Source organism: Ceratotherium simum, chromosome 4, assembly GCF_057802395.1.
Source record: "Ceratotherium simum simum isolate JZ-2026a chromosome 4, ASM5780239v1, whole genome shotgun sequence".
Classification (NCBI taxonomy): Eukaryota; Metazoa; Chordata; class Mammalia; order Perissodactyla; family Rhinocerotidae; genus Ceratotherium; species Ceratotherium simum.
Window position 1 is genome coordinate 73,571,602 of NC_141903.1, and position 15,355 is coordinate 73,586,956.

At 34.2% G+C, this 15,355-nt stretch overlaps 1 protein-coding gene across 4 annotated transcripts in view; it reads left to right on the forward strand.

Moving 5' to 3' along the window:
* Positions 1-15,355, forward strand: part of SKIC3 (SKI3 subunit of superkiller complex) — a 79,200-nt gene that overhangs the window by 49,543 nt on the left and 14,302 nt on the right. For all 4 annotated transcript variants that reach the window (XM_087430022.1, XM_087430021.1, XM_087430023.1 and 1 more), the window contains 8 exons: positions 92-216; positions 1,019-1,142; positions 4,210-4,431; positions 5,456-5,528; positions 7,954-8,007; positions 8,183-8,294; positions 10,079-10,207; positions 13,254-13,375. In XM_087430022.1, coding sequence (XP_087286148.1) covers positions 92-216; positions 1,019-1,142; positions 4,210-4,431; positions 5,456-5,528; positions 7,954-8,007; positions 8,183-8,294; positions 10,079-10,207; positions 13,254-13,375 — 961 coding nt within the window. The remainder of the gene's footprint in view (positions 1-91; positions 217-1,018; positions 1,143-4,209; positions 4,432-5,455; positions 5,529-7,953; positions 8,008-8,182; positions 8,295-10,078; positions 10,208-13,253; positions 13,376-15,355) is intronic.

Sequence of the window (15,355 nt, forward strand, 5' to 3'; positions counted from 1 at the left end):
AAGAACCTTAGTGTAATGATATCTCTATATTTTGATGATATAAGCCAAAATTATTTTTGATATTAAAAGTAAGTTATGTTTTGCTTCTTAGTTCCATTGGTGAATATGATAAAGCTATCCAGGCTTTTAAGTCAACACCCCTTGAAGAGTTAGAAGACATCATAGGTTTTGCATTGGCTTTATTTATGAAGGGTCTATATAAGGAGAGCAGCAAAGGTGAGTATGTTGCTTGAAGCTAAAGGGCACATCTTTCTTTTCCAGAGCTGAGTAGAATTTAATCATGATCAGCTTATATACAGAAAGATGTAATATTGAGATGGGAGTAGGGGTTGCAATATTTATTAAAATCTGACTAGGAGTCAGGAACGATACTAGGTGCTTTTTATCTGTTGTCTCATTTAGTACATTATTATGATGAATAGTCCTTGTAGCAGTGTTATGAGCTGAATGTTGTCTTCATTATTTAGATGAGGAAACTGAGGGCTAAGACAGCTTATGGTAGATATATGAGTTAGCATTTGAAAGCAGGTCTTTACTACTCCATGGTGCTTAAATGTAAATTTCTAATAAATGAAGACCTCAACGATTGTTAGTATATTTTTGTTTCCCCAAAAATGCTTATTGAGTGCATTTTCACATATATAGGCCCAGCCTATGTGTGTGCAGCTCGTTGTAGGTATCTACTGCTTGATGAAGTTGCTAATCTGCACATGGGAATTCTGGTGATATGTCAGTGGCTACAGGCCTCCACTTCTCTTGAAGATAGTGACTTAGATCCCCTATTGTGAAGATAGAAGTTGGGGAATGTCACATAATACTAATGATATCCCCAGGATCACCTTGGAACAGCTACACCCAGTTAGATTATTATAAATTTTTATTCCATCTATTTGAAAACAAGGAAACAATAAGATATGACTTTTTTGGAAAGTAGGATTAGGAAAGGAGAAATCTCACTGTTTGTCAATCATGATTGCTTTTATATTGTTTTGTTTTTGTTTCCAACTCTATATAACAGCCTATGAGAGAGCCTTGTCTATTGTTGAATCAGAGCAAGACAAAGCCCATATCTTGACAGCTCTGGCAATAACAGAGTATAAACAAGGAAAAATGGACGTAGCCAAGACATTGCTATTTAAATGGTATGTATAGTTGACGTTAATACTTAGCATGACCGGATACTTAAATATTGGGTTAAAATTTGGAGCAATGTAAAATGAAGTTCTTAAAGTTTTAGGAACTTTGTGGTGAACAAAAGGGATTGGACCCACCTGGTTCTGAATTGACAGTCACGGGTGGAGCTAGAGATCATGGCTTAATTCTTAGCTCTGGATCCATACAATCCTTCAAAACCATCCTGTACTCTGTGTGTATTGTTTATTTTTTTAAAAGAGTAATTGATCACCTGATCTAGTAGGATCTTAAAATTTTAATGAAGGCAGTCGTATCTGGCATGTTTTTTGGTCTCTTATGTCCCCAAAGAGATTTTTTTCCCTCTTCCCTTCAAGTTACCCTGATAAAATAAAGTTCATTTAAAGTTGAGTCTTTAGAAAAAAATTATACCAATATAACTTCTATCTATTTCTATATTTTTGGAATAGTTAATAAAATAATAGCCTATGAGATCTGTGGTTATTTATATAGTATTTTTTTGTGTGTGTGAGGAAGATTAGCTCTGGGCTAACATCTGTTGCCAATCCTCCTCTTTTTGCTGAGGAAGATTGACCCTGGGCTAACATCTGTGCCCATCTTCCTCTACTTTATATGTGGGACACCTGCCACAGTATGGCTTGATAAGCTGTGCATAGGTCCACGCCTGGGATCTGAACCTGCGAACCCCGGGCCACTGAAGTGGAGTGTGTGAACTTAACCACTACGTCACCAGGTCAGCCCCTAGTATTTTTTGACTTCTTAAAGAAATTTTTTTTTTTTTTAGAAAGTTGACCTTAGATGCCTTTAAATGCAGTAGATGATTAATATATGTTATTGGATAGTGGCTATCAATAACTACTTTATTGGCATTTTCAGTGGTGCAAATCCCAATAGTACAGAATTGTCCTCCCATTGCAGGAAGATTACATTCCTGTCTCCCATCCATTAAATGCTAATAGCACTCCTCAATCATTGTGAAAACCAAAAAACTGCCTCCATATATCTCCAAATTACTCCTCCCAAAGATGGAGAGAGGGAGATGATATGATGTACTAGTTGAGAACCTCTTCTGTGGATAAACTTTATATTTGTTTATTCGTTGTGATGCTTTTGTCCCATCCTGATTAAAGTCATTTTCTGGTATAATAAATAAGCAATTCTTTCTCTTCCTTTTTGCTATTTTGAGAAGACTAATCATAATTTTTTAAAAATCTTGTCACATTACATGGATGTGTATATATGGCTATATATAACATGTTCAGAGAACCAAAATTTGCAAATGGCTTGGGGACAAGAATCATAGATGCTAATATATTACTGTACTTATCAAGGGCAAAAGCAACCCGAAATTAAACACAATTAGATTAGTCGTGGGTTGCTATTTAAAATAGTAACCAAAATCAGTTTGAACATTGGTGGAAGTGGGGAAAAAGAATAGAATATAATCTTAACCTTTTCCTCTTCTCTTATGAGAAGGAAAACCTTTTCCTCTTGTTTTGTGTTATTGGGTTCAGGGCTAGGTATTTTATCTGACATATGTTTCTTTTATTGTTTTTGATTCTCTGCATGTCATCTTTCAAACTTAACACTACCAACTGCTCCCCTCCCTGCCCCTTTGCTTCTTTTCTTTGACTTCCTTTCTATGAAGAATTCAGTTTACCAATTCTTTATTGATCTTGTTTGGCATTCATATGTTGGGAACTAAGCAGTGTCCTAGGTGCTTATTTAAGGAGGATAGGAGTAAGTTCTATATAAGGGGAAAAAGTCTAGTTACTAGCTTCATAGAATTTATGATATTAATAACTGCATGTAAAATCCCTAGAACATGGTACAAAACAACATGCAGGTACTGAGCATTCAGCGCACGTTAGCTTAGTGGGGTGTAGTCATTTCAGTGACAACTTAGATTTTGTGTATTAAATACAAGTATTAAAGTAGATAGTTTTTTTTTCTTTTGAACCAAGGCACAAATTGGAATTTCTTCTTTTGTTGTTAGTGTTGGAATTTATATTTTATTGTTTGCTTTTTTAGTTGTACCAACTTATAGTGTGGTTATTTGTATTGACAGAAATGACTGTGACTGATTGATATTCTTCCATATTTGGACTTCTACATCTATTAACCCTTACTGTAAAAAGAGTACAATGGGTGCTTTAAGTAAGCTGTTTACTCCAGAGCTGCCCATGAAAATTCATGATTTTATACCTATTTGTCAAAATTAAATTCTAAATACTTTATTTCCCCCTTACAAAAAATATCAGAAAGACATAGTGGTAGATATGTGATATTTTGTAAAGTTATTCATGTTTCTATTTTAATGAACTTTGTTTAAAAAGTTTTTGAAAGTTCCTTTGTTTTGTTTTAGTATAATAATTCATAATTATTATTAGAAGTATTATTAAGTTTGTAGAGAGCTAAGGATTTCTTCATTTAAATTCATAAGGATTCTTAAACATTCTTAACTTTACCTCCATAAGGCTAAATCAGATTTCACAGTTGAAGGAGAAAAAAAAGCTAGATGTTTACATGCAAAATTTAAATTCTCCTTAAACTATAAAAATATTCACTTGAAATATGGTGGATATAGATGCAGTTTGCACTTTAATCTCTGGTTTCGATACCACAGAGCAATAGGACAAAGTTTTCTGAGAATGATAAAAATCAGATCTTACATTGAGAATTTTTCTTTATTTTTCATACCTTCTAGGATTTTATTGAAACTAAACATTTTAGCAAAATTATTCTAATTATTTACCTAGAACTGAGACCCAAACAGGCTGATGTACATTTGTTTCTAAAACTTAGATATAATGACCAGAAAGGAAATTTGGCTATTGCTGCTCTGTAAAAAGCTGTTGGTACTTTTAACTGCTTCAGACATTCAGGGAAATTGCTGTCCTTAGAAGCCAAGGAATTTGTTTTTATGTTTATCTTAAAGTTGGGCTTATTTGGTGAATCTTTAAGTAAATTGCTTTTTTTACTTAATGTTAAATATGTTTTAATAGTTACAGACTACTGTACTCACGGCCAATAGGCAATTTAAAAATATGTTTACAGCTCTGTCTTAAAGGAGCCAACCACAGAAAGCCTTCAAACCCTGTGTGCTCTAGGACTGGCCATGCAGGATGCTACACTGTCAAAGGCGGCACTTAATGAGCTACTGAAGCACATCAAACAGAGAGACAGTGGTTATCAGAGGTGCCTTCTTACTTCAGCGATTTATGCACTGCAAGGCCGCAGTGTGGCAGTGCAGAGACAAGCATCTAAAGCTGTTCACAGGTAAATTCTGTACATGTGAATTTGGGGTCTAATTATACTTGAGGAGGTTGTCTTTGACATTTGGACCTTATTAAGAATATAAAATGAGGGGCCGGCCCAGTGGCGCAAGCGGTTAAATGCACGCTCTCCGCTGCGGCGGCCTGGGGTTCGCCGGTTCGGATCCTGTGCGCGCACCAACACACCGCTTGGCAAGCCATACTGTGGCAGCATCCCATATAAAGTGGAGGAAGATGGGCATGGATGTTAGCCCAGGGCCAGTCTTCCTCAGCAAAAAGGGGGATTGGCAGATGTTAGCTCAGGGCCGATCTTCCTTGCAAAAAAAAAAAAAAGAATATAAAATAAGGTAAGCATATATATTTGGAAACCAACTTGTGGTTTTATGAAATTGTGCATAGGACCAGGTAACTGACTGTACATGCTATTTCACCCGTAAAGACTTTTTTTAATTCAGTAGGTAGAGCAGAAATTTTGCCCTTATTCAAGTTAAGGCTTAAACCTTGTTTTAGTATGAAAGCTCTTACTAATTAAATTTGTGAGACAGTCAGTTTATCTGGTACTGCCCAGTTTAATGGTTTTAGGAATTTTTTGACCACTCAAACATTCATTTAATATTTTCAAAATTTGGAAAATAGAAGGTGGGTATTTATTTGTTTTATTTTCAACAGTAAACTGTTATATCTATAGTTTATTTTCCTTCCATAGTTTCCATCTCTTTGTGTTTTCTTTGAATACAGCATATTGCATTTCCTTAACCTTTTAAAATTAGATCTCATGGCTTTATAATCATCACATTGCTGGTTTTTCCTTTTTATATTCATAAGGACTATTGCTATATATAGGAGACATAAAGTATTTTTTCTAAAATTAAGACACATTCAACCCCACATGGACAATTAATATGAACTTGTTTTAGATGTCTAAAAGATTTTAAACTTAGGTACTAAATAAAATGTTCGTTGCTTCTACTTTTTGTGGGTAAAGTAACTCCCATCTCTAAGCCCTCTGCCTTTGATGATCTCTGTAGTAACCCAGGTGATCCTGCTCTTTGGTCTCTGTTGTCCCAAGTGGTTGCTCAGTATGCCCAACGAAATGCAAAGGTGAGTAATGTTCTAAATTCTGGCAAAAAGATAAAATAACTTGTGATGTGGTAAATAATATAATTTTAAAGTATTATCATTATCATTCTGAAAAATAGTTAACTAATACAGCAAGGGAGTTCTGTTATTTAATGCAGTTTTCCATTAGTCATTCAACAAGTAGTACACTGAGTTTCTTCCGTGTACTGTTCTGAGTGTTATGGAAGAGACAAAGAAGTAGGTGGACTTTTCTGAACGCGTACAGATTATGTTAATGGTTATGTGGTAAGGTTATGCTTGAAATGTTGCCATTTAGTAAGCATTAGCTATTGTGTTTTTGAATCCCAAAGGATAATTTTATTTAAATGCTTCTTAAAGATAAGAAAATAAGAACTAGAACACTGCTAATGTCTGAAAGTGTAAATCAAAACATGAAGTCATTGATGTTCTACAAAAGGGATTATATGCTGTATTTTGGTTCATAATAGCCAGATACTTTCAGGAGTCTATAAAGTATTTTGTTAACTTCTTTGGTTAATATGTTCTTTCATAGTTTTCTTAACTAGTTGGTAAACATAATGGTAATAGCTAATATGTTTTGAACACTTAATACATCAAATAATTCCAGTATCTGAAGTCTCTGTGGGTCTGTTTTTGCTTGTTGTTCCTACTGGTTTTTACACATGATGGCTTTGTTTCTTTGTTTACCTGATTGTGTTTACTTGAAAATTATTTGTGGAAATAATTTGAGGCCTAGGATTAAGATACTTTTCTCTAGAAATTGTATTTATTTTTGCCAGGTGCTTGGGAGCTCCACCAGTGTGGAACCACCTTAAACAAGGTTTAGAGCTTGAGGTTTCTGGACCAAACAGGCTACTATGTGCCTGGATTTCAAGGTCTTTTGAATTTTTAAACCTACTTTACTTCTGATTCACCTTTAATGTGAGGGGGCTCTCAGCTCATTTTGACGTGGGCTTCCTAGATGCTGCCTTTCTTGTGTGAGCCCTGGGCTTTAATTTCTCTCCACTAGCCCACGAATCCTTCAAAAAGAAAATTCAGATTTGTTAGGATCTGCAAATGGCAGAAGTGGCTTCCCTGCTCACTTACCTCTCTGGCTTCCAGTTTTCCCTTTTAGTTTTGGCCTGGCAAGTTCTTAATATCTTGTTAGTTATTCAATGCTTTGAAAATACATGTTTTTTATATTTTATCCCAGTGCTTCTCAAACTTTAATGTACAAATGAAATCACCTGATGATCTTGTTAAAATGCAGATCCTAATTCAGTAGGTATGGAGTGAGGCCTGATAGTCTGCATTTCTAATAGCCTCCCAGGGAACGTCGATACTGCTGGTGTACAGATCACACTTTTTATCCTACATTTTTAGTCATTTTCAGTGGATGAGTTGGTGCAAAGAACCTAGAAGACAGTCGTTATTAGACACTGGAATGAAGTACTCATCATGTGTGCCAGCTGCTATGCTAGGCATTTTTTAAAATATATTTTGTCATTTAATCCCAACAACGATTTGAAGTAGCTGCAATTAATATCCCTTATACAGAGGAGGACACTTGAAACATAGAGATTAAATAACTTGTGCAAAAATCATAGTTGTAGTGATGGATCATCCCACATCTAACTCCTGAATCCTCCTTCTACTCTGCTGTGTTCTCTTTGTTCTTTTTAATTCATCTCTATTTGTTTTGTATTGACATATTTTTTTATGTTTATTTTTAGCATTCTCTGTATGCTAAATATGGTTTTGAAAACATTTCTAACACACGTTTGATGGAAAATGAAGAGTACAGTATATTTCTGATTTAAAATCAAATCATTCTTATAATTCACTTTCTTTTCCAGGTAAAATATCTAATTGAATTTTTAAAAATTAAGGATTTCAAATCAACTTTATGAAAACTATGATGCTGCATATATTTTTCTCCTGTTTAGTGTTGATTATTGAAGCAGTGATGAGCTTCATGGTGCTCTGTGCTTTAGTTACTCGTTTTACTAGGGACTTGGAAAGTTTTTAAAATACTGACTTTCCGTGGAGTAAAAGCACGTTAGATTATCTTACAGTAAGTTTTGTGGTCTCTCTCTCTTTTTCTCTTTTAATCTTTCTTTCTTTCACAGTCTTTTATATGATTAGAAAATGTATACATTTGTTTGGTACCACTGTAAAATCATGTAACTTATGGACTTTTAATGAGTATTTTAAAAGAGCAGAGTTGAAATGATTGTAGTAGAAAAGATTTTCTTTCATAAAAATATTAAACTGGGCTTTTAAAGCAGTAATAATACGTTGATACTTAAAGAGTTTAGAAGTTATGAATGTGGTAAAACCAAACTTCTCAAATGATTTAATGGAAAGATTTTGTCGGTATTAATGTTTACTATTTTGTGAAAGTTTGTTCATTTATCCAAATAATCAATTATTTTCTATTATCTAGGGAGGTGCTGTAGCAGGAAATGTGGCTCATATTCTGGACTCAAATCATGGAAAGGTTAGTTTGTCCCAGTATAAAGGAAGTGTTCTACTTGTTAAATAATATTATTGATGGAAGAATAATTTTTTTTCCTGGGCTTAGGAGTCACATCATATCCAATATAGACCTACTTTTAGTCACTTTGAAAGTCAGGGAGCTGAACTGGTTAACACCCTTCTTTTCTCTTGTGTAGAAGGCATTACTGTACACTGCAGTAAATCAGTTGGCTATGGGAAGCAGTTCAGCAGAAGATGAAAAAAATATTGCACTAAAGACCATTCAGAAGGCAGCTCTCCTTTCTCCAGGTGAATATAGTATAATCCATTTTATTAATTAAGATTCTGTCTGTTTTGCATTTGTGACTTATAGGAGCAAAGTTGGTATTTTTATGAAATAAGACAAGGGAATTTTAAGAAAATATTATTATTTGAGTATCTGCATTTGGCTACTGATAATTAAGAGATAATCAATTATTGAAGTAGACTCAAAGGAATATCTGCTTAAAGATACTTTATTCCCCATTATTGAAAAATCTGAATTATATATTTTCAGGAAGTAGTTTTGTTTCCTATAAGTCTGGTTTAATGAGGTTTACCTATAGCCACTAAATTATTTAATAAACATATTTAGTTATTTTTATGTGTAGTTAGCTCCTTGAAGAGTGGAGATTAGTCTTCTTTGGTAACTGTTCAAAATGCAAGGTGCTGGCCTCACCTGAGCTAGCTCTTCTTAGTTCTAACCAGCTATGTCGTATGTATGCTGCTGATCAGAAAAGGTCCTGGAGAACTGCATGTGACTGCATCAGCTGCTTCTATTAACACTACCGGAGAAATGACTTAGAGGACTGGAATGTCTAGCAAAGTGGGGTTATGAGGTGTATTTTTACATAATATTATTTTTAATATGAAATATAGTATTAAACAATTTATTCCCCCAGAGCACTTCAAACATTTGTTAGATCAGAATGCTATTGCTTTTGGTTGGGGCTGTTGGAAAACAAGTTGTGCAAAGAATAGGGGGCCGGGCCTGTGGCTTAGCGGTTAAGCGCGCGCGCTCCGCTACAGGCAGCCTGGGTTCGAATCCTGGGCACACACCGATGCACTGCTTCTCTGGCCATGCTGAGGTGGCATCCCACATACAGCAACTAGAAGGATGTGCAGCTATGACATACAACTATCTACTGGGGCTTTGGGGAGAAAAGGAAAAAAAAAAAAAAGGAGGAGGATTGGCAATAGATGTTAGCTCAGAGCCGGTCTTCCTCAGCAAAAAGAGGAGGATTGGCATGGATGTTAGCTCAGGGCTGATCTTCCTCACAAAAAAAACAAAAACAAAAACAAAAAAACAAACAAAAAAAACAGAATAGGTTCAATGTTATCTTCACAATAAACTGTAAAGATCCTAACTAAATTACAAAATATCTAACATATTAGAGATTATTTTATGAAATAAGTAAACAGACCACTATCCTGTTGTTTATTCTTTCATTTTTGAAATGATCAGAACAAAAAGAGACCCTAAACATTTGGATTTGTCTGTTATACGTTGGGTAAGTTTCTGATTTTTAAAGGTATTCTTTAGCAGGTATTAGATAGAATTAGTCTTAAGAATTCTTACTGTGGATCTAAAATGATAGAGGATCTGTTAGCCTTTGATTGTGTAAGTGACATAAACTTTAGAAAGGTGAGATTGCCCAGATGAGTTCTTCTCTAATGCTCTTCTGACTTTCCCATATATTCTGAAGAAATACATACTCAAGGAAGCAGAGTCATCATATAAGAAGCTTAAAACAGGGACTAAGGGATAAAGATGAGTGCCTGTTTGAGACTTGGAGTCCAATGAAAGTAAATATAATTGTAGTTACGTGTGGTACCTGTACACCTACTCCTTGTAGATCTTTAGTTGAACAAAGTACAGTTTTGATTGATGGTACTCCAAGGAATCTTTTCAGAATGGAAATGGAATTTTTCTGGAGATACAATTTATTTTATTTTATTTTATTTGGTATTTGTGAACTCTTACTCTCATTTTGGTAGTTTTTCAGCAACATGTGGCTATTAACAAGCCTGCTAACTATATTTCCTGTGTTTAGGTGATCCTGCTATCTGGGCTGGGCTAATGGCAGCGTGTCATGCTGATGATAAACTGGCTTTAGTGAACAACACTCAGCCAAAGAGGGTGGATTTATACTTGGCACTGTTATCTGCTGTTTCTGCTTCAAGTAAGTTTAAAAAAGCATTTTATACATGGTAAATTCAGGGTAAAGTACTCGGAAGCATATTACCAAAAGGTGATGGGTATAATTAGCTCTACAGTAAAGGCTGTTATGGTCTCATCTAACAAAGCTTAAAAACAAGCCTTGGAAATATCAAGTCATTTTCAAGAAGCTTAACTGCATATAGAAGAAATCTCAAGAACATTATAGGAATACAAAATTATCCAGCAATCAACAAGGTAAAATTCACGATGTCTGGTATGCAGTTAAAACTTAATAGGCATGCAAAGAAGCAGAAAAATACCACTCACAATAAGGAGAAAAATCAATCAATAGAAACAGATCCACATATGACACATGATAGAAATCTCTTCAAAATGTAATTGACTGTTTAAAGTACATATGACAGCAATGGCAAAAAGACCAGGAGGGGAAATGGAAGCATTCTATTGTAAAGTTTTTATACTGTAAGTGAAGTGGTATAATATTACTTAACCATAGACTGTGACAGGTTAAAGATAAATACTCTAAACCTTAAAGTAGACACTAAAAAAATAGGGTTATAGCTAAGAAGTCACAAAGTAGATAAAATAGAATAATAGAAAATAATCCAAAAGACGAGGAAAAGGGAACAAAGAATACATAAGACAAATAGAAAACAAATAACAACACACTGGAGTTAAACCCAACCATATCAGTAATCAAGTTAAATATAAATGGTCTAAATACTCCTGTTAAAAGGCAGAGGTCGTCAGATTGGATAAAAAGGCAAGAGCCAACTATATACTACCTAAAAGAAGCTAGGCAAAATATAAATCTATATTTAAAGACAAAAATAGCCTAAAAAGTAAAAGGATGGAAGAAGATATACCATGCTAACACTAATCAAAAGAAAGCTAGAATGGCCCTGTTGTATTCAGACAAATTAGGTATCAGAACAGAGAATATTGCCGGTGATGAGGGTCGTTTCACAATGGAATCAATTTATCAAGAGGATGTAACAATACTAAATATTTAGGCACCGAGTAACAAAGCTTCAAAACACATAAAATCAGTGTTGTATTTCACAGTAAAATAAGTAGAAAAAATGAAATTATGGAAAAATGCATGAAGCAAAAACTTACAGAACTTAAAGGAGAGAGAGACAAATCAGCAATTATTGTTAGAGATTCAACACTCTTCTTTTGATAATTGATAGAACAATTGGACAGAAAATCAGTAAAGTTATAATAAAGACTTGAACAACACTGGCAACTAACTTGACCTAATTGGCATTTATAGAACACTTCTCCTAACAACAGCAGAATGCATATTGTTGTCAGCTGCACACAGAACATTTACCAAGATATATCATATTATGAGCCATAAAACAGGTCTAAATAAATTTAAAAGGATTCAAATCATACATAGTATATTATTTTGATACAATGGAATTAAATTAAAAATCAATAACAGAAAAAATATCTGGAAAATTCCCAAATATTTGGAAACTAAATAATATAATTCTAAATAATCCAGGTCAAAGAATAAATCAGAAGGGAAATTAGAAAATATTTTTAACTGAATGAAAATGAAAAACAATGTATCAAAATTCTACAATGCTACTAAAGCACTACTTATAGGGAAGTTTATAACTTTAAGTGTCTACATTAGAAAATAAGAAAGGCTTCAAATCAATATCTCAGCTTCTACCTTAGGAAACTAGAAAAAGGAAGAGGAAATTAATCCCAAAGTAAGCAGAAGAAAAGAAATAATAAAGAGTAGAGATCAATGAAATAGAAAACAGAAAAGCAACAAAAGCAAAAACTATTTCTTTGAGAAGATCAATAAAATTGATAAACCTCTAGCCAGAAATATCAGGAAAAAAAATACAGAGTACTGATGTCAGGAATGAAAGAGGGTACATCACTATAGCAATTAAAAGGCTAATAAGAGAATCTCATGAACAATTTTATGCCATTAAATTTGGCAACTTAGATAAAGTGGACAAATTCTTTGAAAGACACAAAACTCGCTTAAGAAGAAATAAACTAAATAGCTTTATGTCTATTAAAGACACTGAATTTATAGTTAAAATCTCCCCACAAAGAAAACTCCAGGACCGGATGGCTTCACTGATGAGTTCTACCAGACATTTAAGTAAGAATACCAGTTCTACACAAACTTGTCCAGAAAATGGAAAAGGTGATAGCACTTCCTGCCTTCTACTAGGATGCTGACAATACCCTGATACCCAAACCGTACATTACAAGCAAAAACCGTACATTACAAAGACATTACAAGCAAACTACTAAACTACTACAGATGCAGAAATTCATAACGAAACTTTAGCAATTCAAAGCCAGTAACACATAAAAAAGATAATAATGCATCATGATCACGTGGGGTATATCCTAGGAATTCAAGGTTGCTTTAACATTTGAAAATGAATGTAATTTATTATGTTAACAGCTGTGAAAGATGCCAAAGAGTTTATACTTTACAATTCCATTTATATGAAATTTTAGAAAATGCAAACTGATCTATTCTGACTAAAAGTGGTTAGTGGTTTCCTGGGGACAGAGAGTAAGAGGAGAGGTCTGTTGGGGACAGAAGTGATTCTAAAGGGGTAGGAGGAAGCTTTTCTTGATGATGAGTATGTTCATTATCTTGATTATAGTGATGTTTCACGCGTGTATACTTATGTCGAAAGTCATCACGTTGTACAGTTCGAATACGTGCATATGTGTAATTTATGTCAATTATATCACAATAAATCTTTAATTTTTTTCAATGAATTATTTTCAGTTTTACTGCAGATATAGTGGTTTTTGATGTAGGTCACAAGTACATAAAGTCTTAAGTTATTCAACCACAAATATTCCTACCATGAAACTTTTCAGAAACCTATCTCATGTCAGGATAGTCTAAGGTATTCCACTGGTACATGTAAGTTTTAAAAATTATATATGCATGGCAAGTCTAATAATAATACTTCCTAGCAACTAATTACTCCTCTGAGGATACATTATAAATGGCAGAAGAAAGTTACATTGATGTTTTTTGTTTACAGTTAAGGACAAAGAATTCCTTGAAAATTACAACCAATCTCTTGAAAAGTGGTCTCTCTCCCAAGCTGTCACTGGTCTGGTAGACACAGGAAGGATATCTGAAGCTGAAGCCCTTTGCACAAAGGTACTGTTACAGAATTGAGCGTTGAGATTCATGGATTCTTACCCTACTTGGAAAATAACTTTAAAAATAGAGTGCATGTTATTTGAAGAGCGTATGGTGGTGGTGGTGGTGGTGGTGGTGGTGGTGGTGGTGGTGATGATGATGATGATAATTCCCAGCATTTGTTGAGTACTTACTGTAAGCCAGTCAATACATGTAGCAGTTTGTAGTTGAACTTTACAACAATCGTATGACATACATATTTATTATTGTTCCCATTTTTACAAATGAGAAAACCAGGGCATAGTGAGGATAAGTAATTTGCACAGGAGTTCACAGCTAGAAATTGATATAGTTGCCATTTGGGCTTGTATTTGTCTGACTCTAGGACTTAAGGCCTTAATAGGCCTTTTTTTTTTTTGATAACATTATGGAGGCAGTATTTTCCTTTGATTTCTGATTACTCGCTTCAGAATGCTGTTTTCCAGCATCTTTGCATTTTTCCAAAGTTCTGAACCAAACAGAATGATTGTGGAGATTAAGTAGGTGACTGAAACTACTCAGTAGTCAGTTTTTACATACCTAGGTTGTAGGTTCTGTGAGTAAATTCTTAGCACCTTGCCTAGCACATAGTAGGGGCTCAAAAAATAGTTATTGAATGAATAAATCAGCTTCATAAACCTACTCAGAAATAGTTAAATGGATAAAGAGAATTTTAAACGTCACTTTTCCTGAAAACATCTTTTTTCATAAATACTTACCAGGGAGATTGTGTTGTGTTTCTAGAAATGTTTTTTGAGAGATCAATGTAAATTTTACAGAGAAAGAAGAATGAATATTTGAAGATCCCTTTGGTCCTTGAATTTTCTGAAAAGTAGAGTAATAAATTTTCTCTTTTATTTAAGAAATTCCCTCCAAGTTCAGGACAGGTTAAGATTATACAGTGAGTGTTTAGCAAGCATAAAGTGACAGTTGCTATGCTCTCTCTGACATAATAAGGGATACTTTTATGCACCTTTCCTTGTCATTTTATTGTTCCAATTCTTACTTAGAAGAAAGAAATCATACATTTTAGAAATAAATATGTTTAAGACTATGACCTAATTAATAAAAAATAAAGAAGTATGTTATTGAGGGACAAGCAATAAAGAAGTATTTAAAACAATAGTGGAAGGACTTATTTAGAGAACTTTCTTTAACTTCTTCCATATGTATATATATATATGGAAGGAGCTACATATACATATGTACAATACATTTATTTATGTATGTATGTGTTTTAGGGTACAAATAATAGCTTAAGGAAATGGGTAAACAGATCTTTCTCTTACTCCCAAAGTGTAAGAAGTCTGTGCCTGGAGGGAGGATGTGCAATGAATATCTTTGTTAAGAGGTTGAGAAAGGAAAAGATTTATAGCTCTCTCCTTATATAGTATGGCTTCTTCCAATAAGGAATAGTGTTAGCCTTCACTGTTAATTTTATATTTTCTTAGTTTAGCTACCTCCTGAAATTCAGAACCTGAGTTTTTCAGCATATCACCTGAGAATAAACCAAGTCAAAGGGATATACTTAATCTAAAATAAATGACATAAACTACAATAATAGCATTAGCGATTTTAAAGTTTGAATGTAGAGTTTGATATTCCCAAGATGTTCAGTGTTTTATTTATTTTACTTTTGCAGTTGTTTATCTTTTAATAAGAAAAGGGTAAATTCAGATTTTTTTCCCAACATGGAGAATAGCTTAATAATCGCCTTTTACGGGGCTGGCCCCATGGCTTAGCGGTTAAGTGCGTGCGCTCCGCTGCTGGCGGCCCGGGTTCGGATCCCGGGCGCGCACCGACGCACCGCTTCTCCGGCCATGCTGAGGCCGCATCCTACATACAGCAACCAGAAGGCTGTGCAACTATGACATACAACTATCTGCTGGGGCTTTGGGGGAAAAAATAAATAATCGCCTTTTACATTTAACATTTAAGAACCTATTGGATGTATTTCTA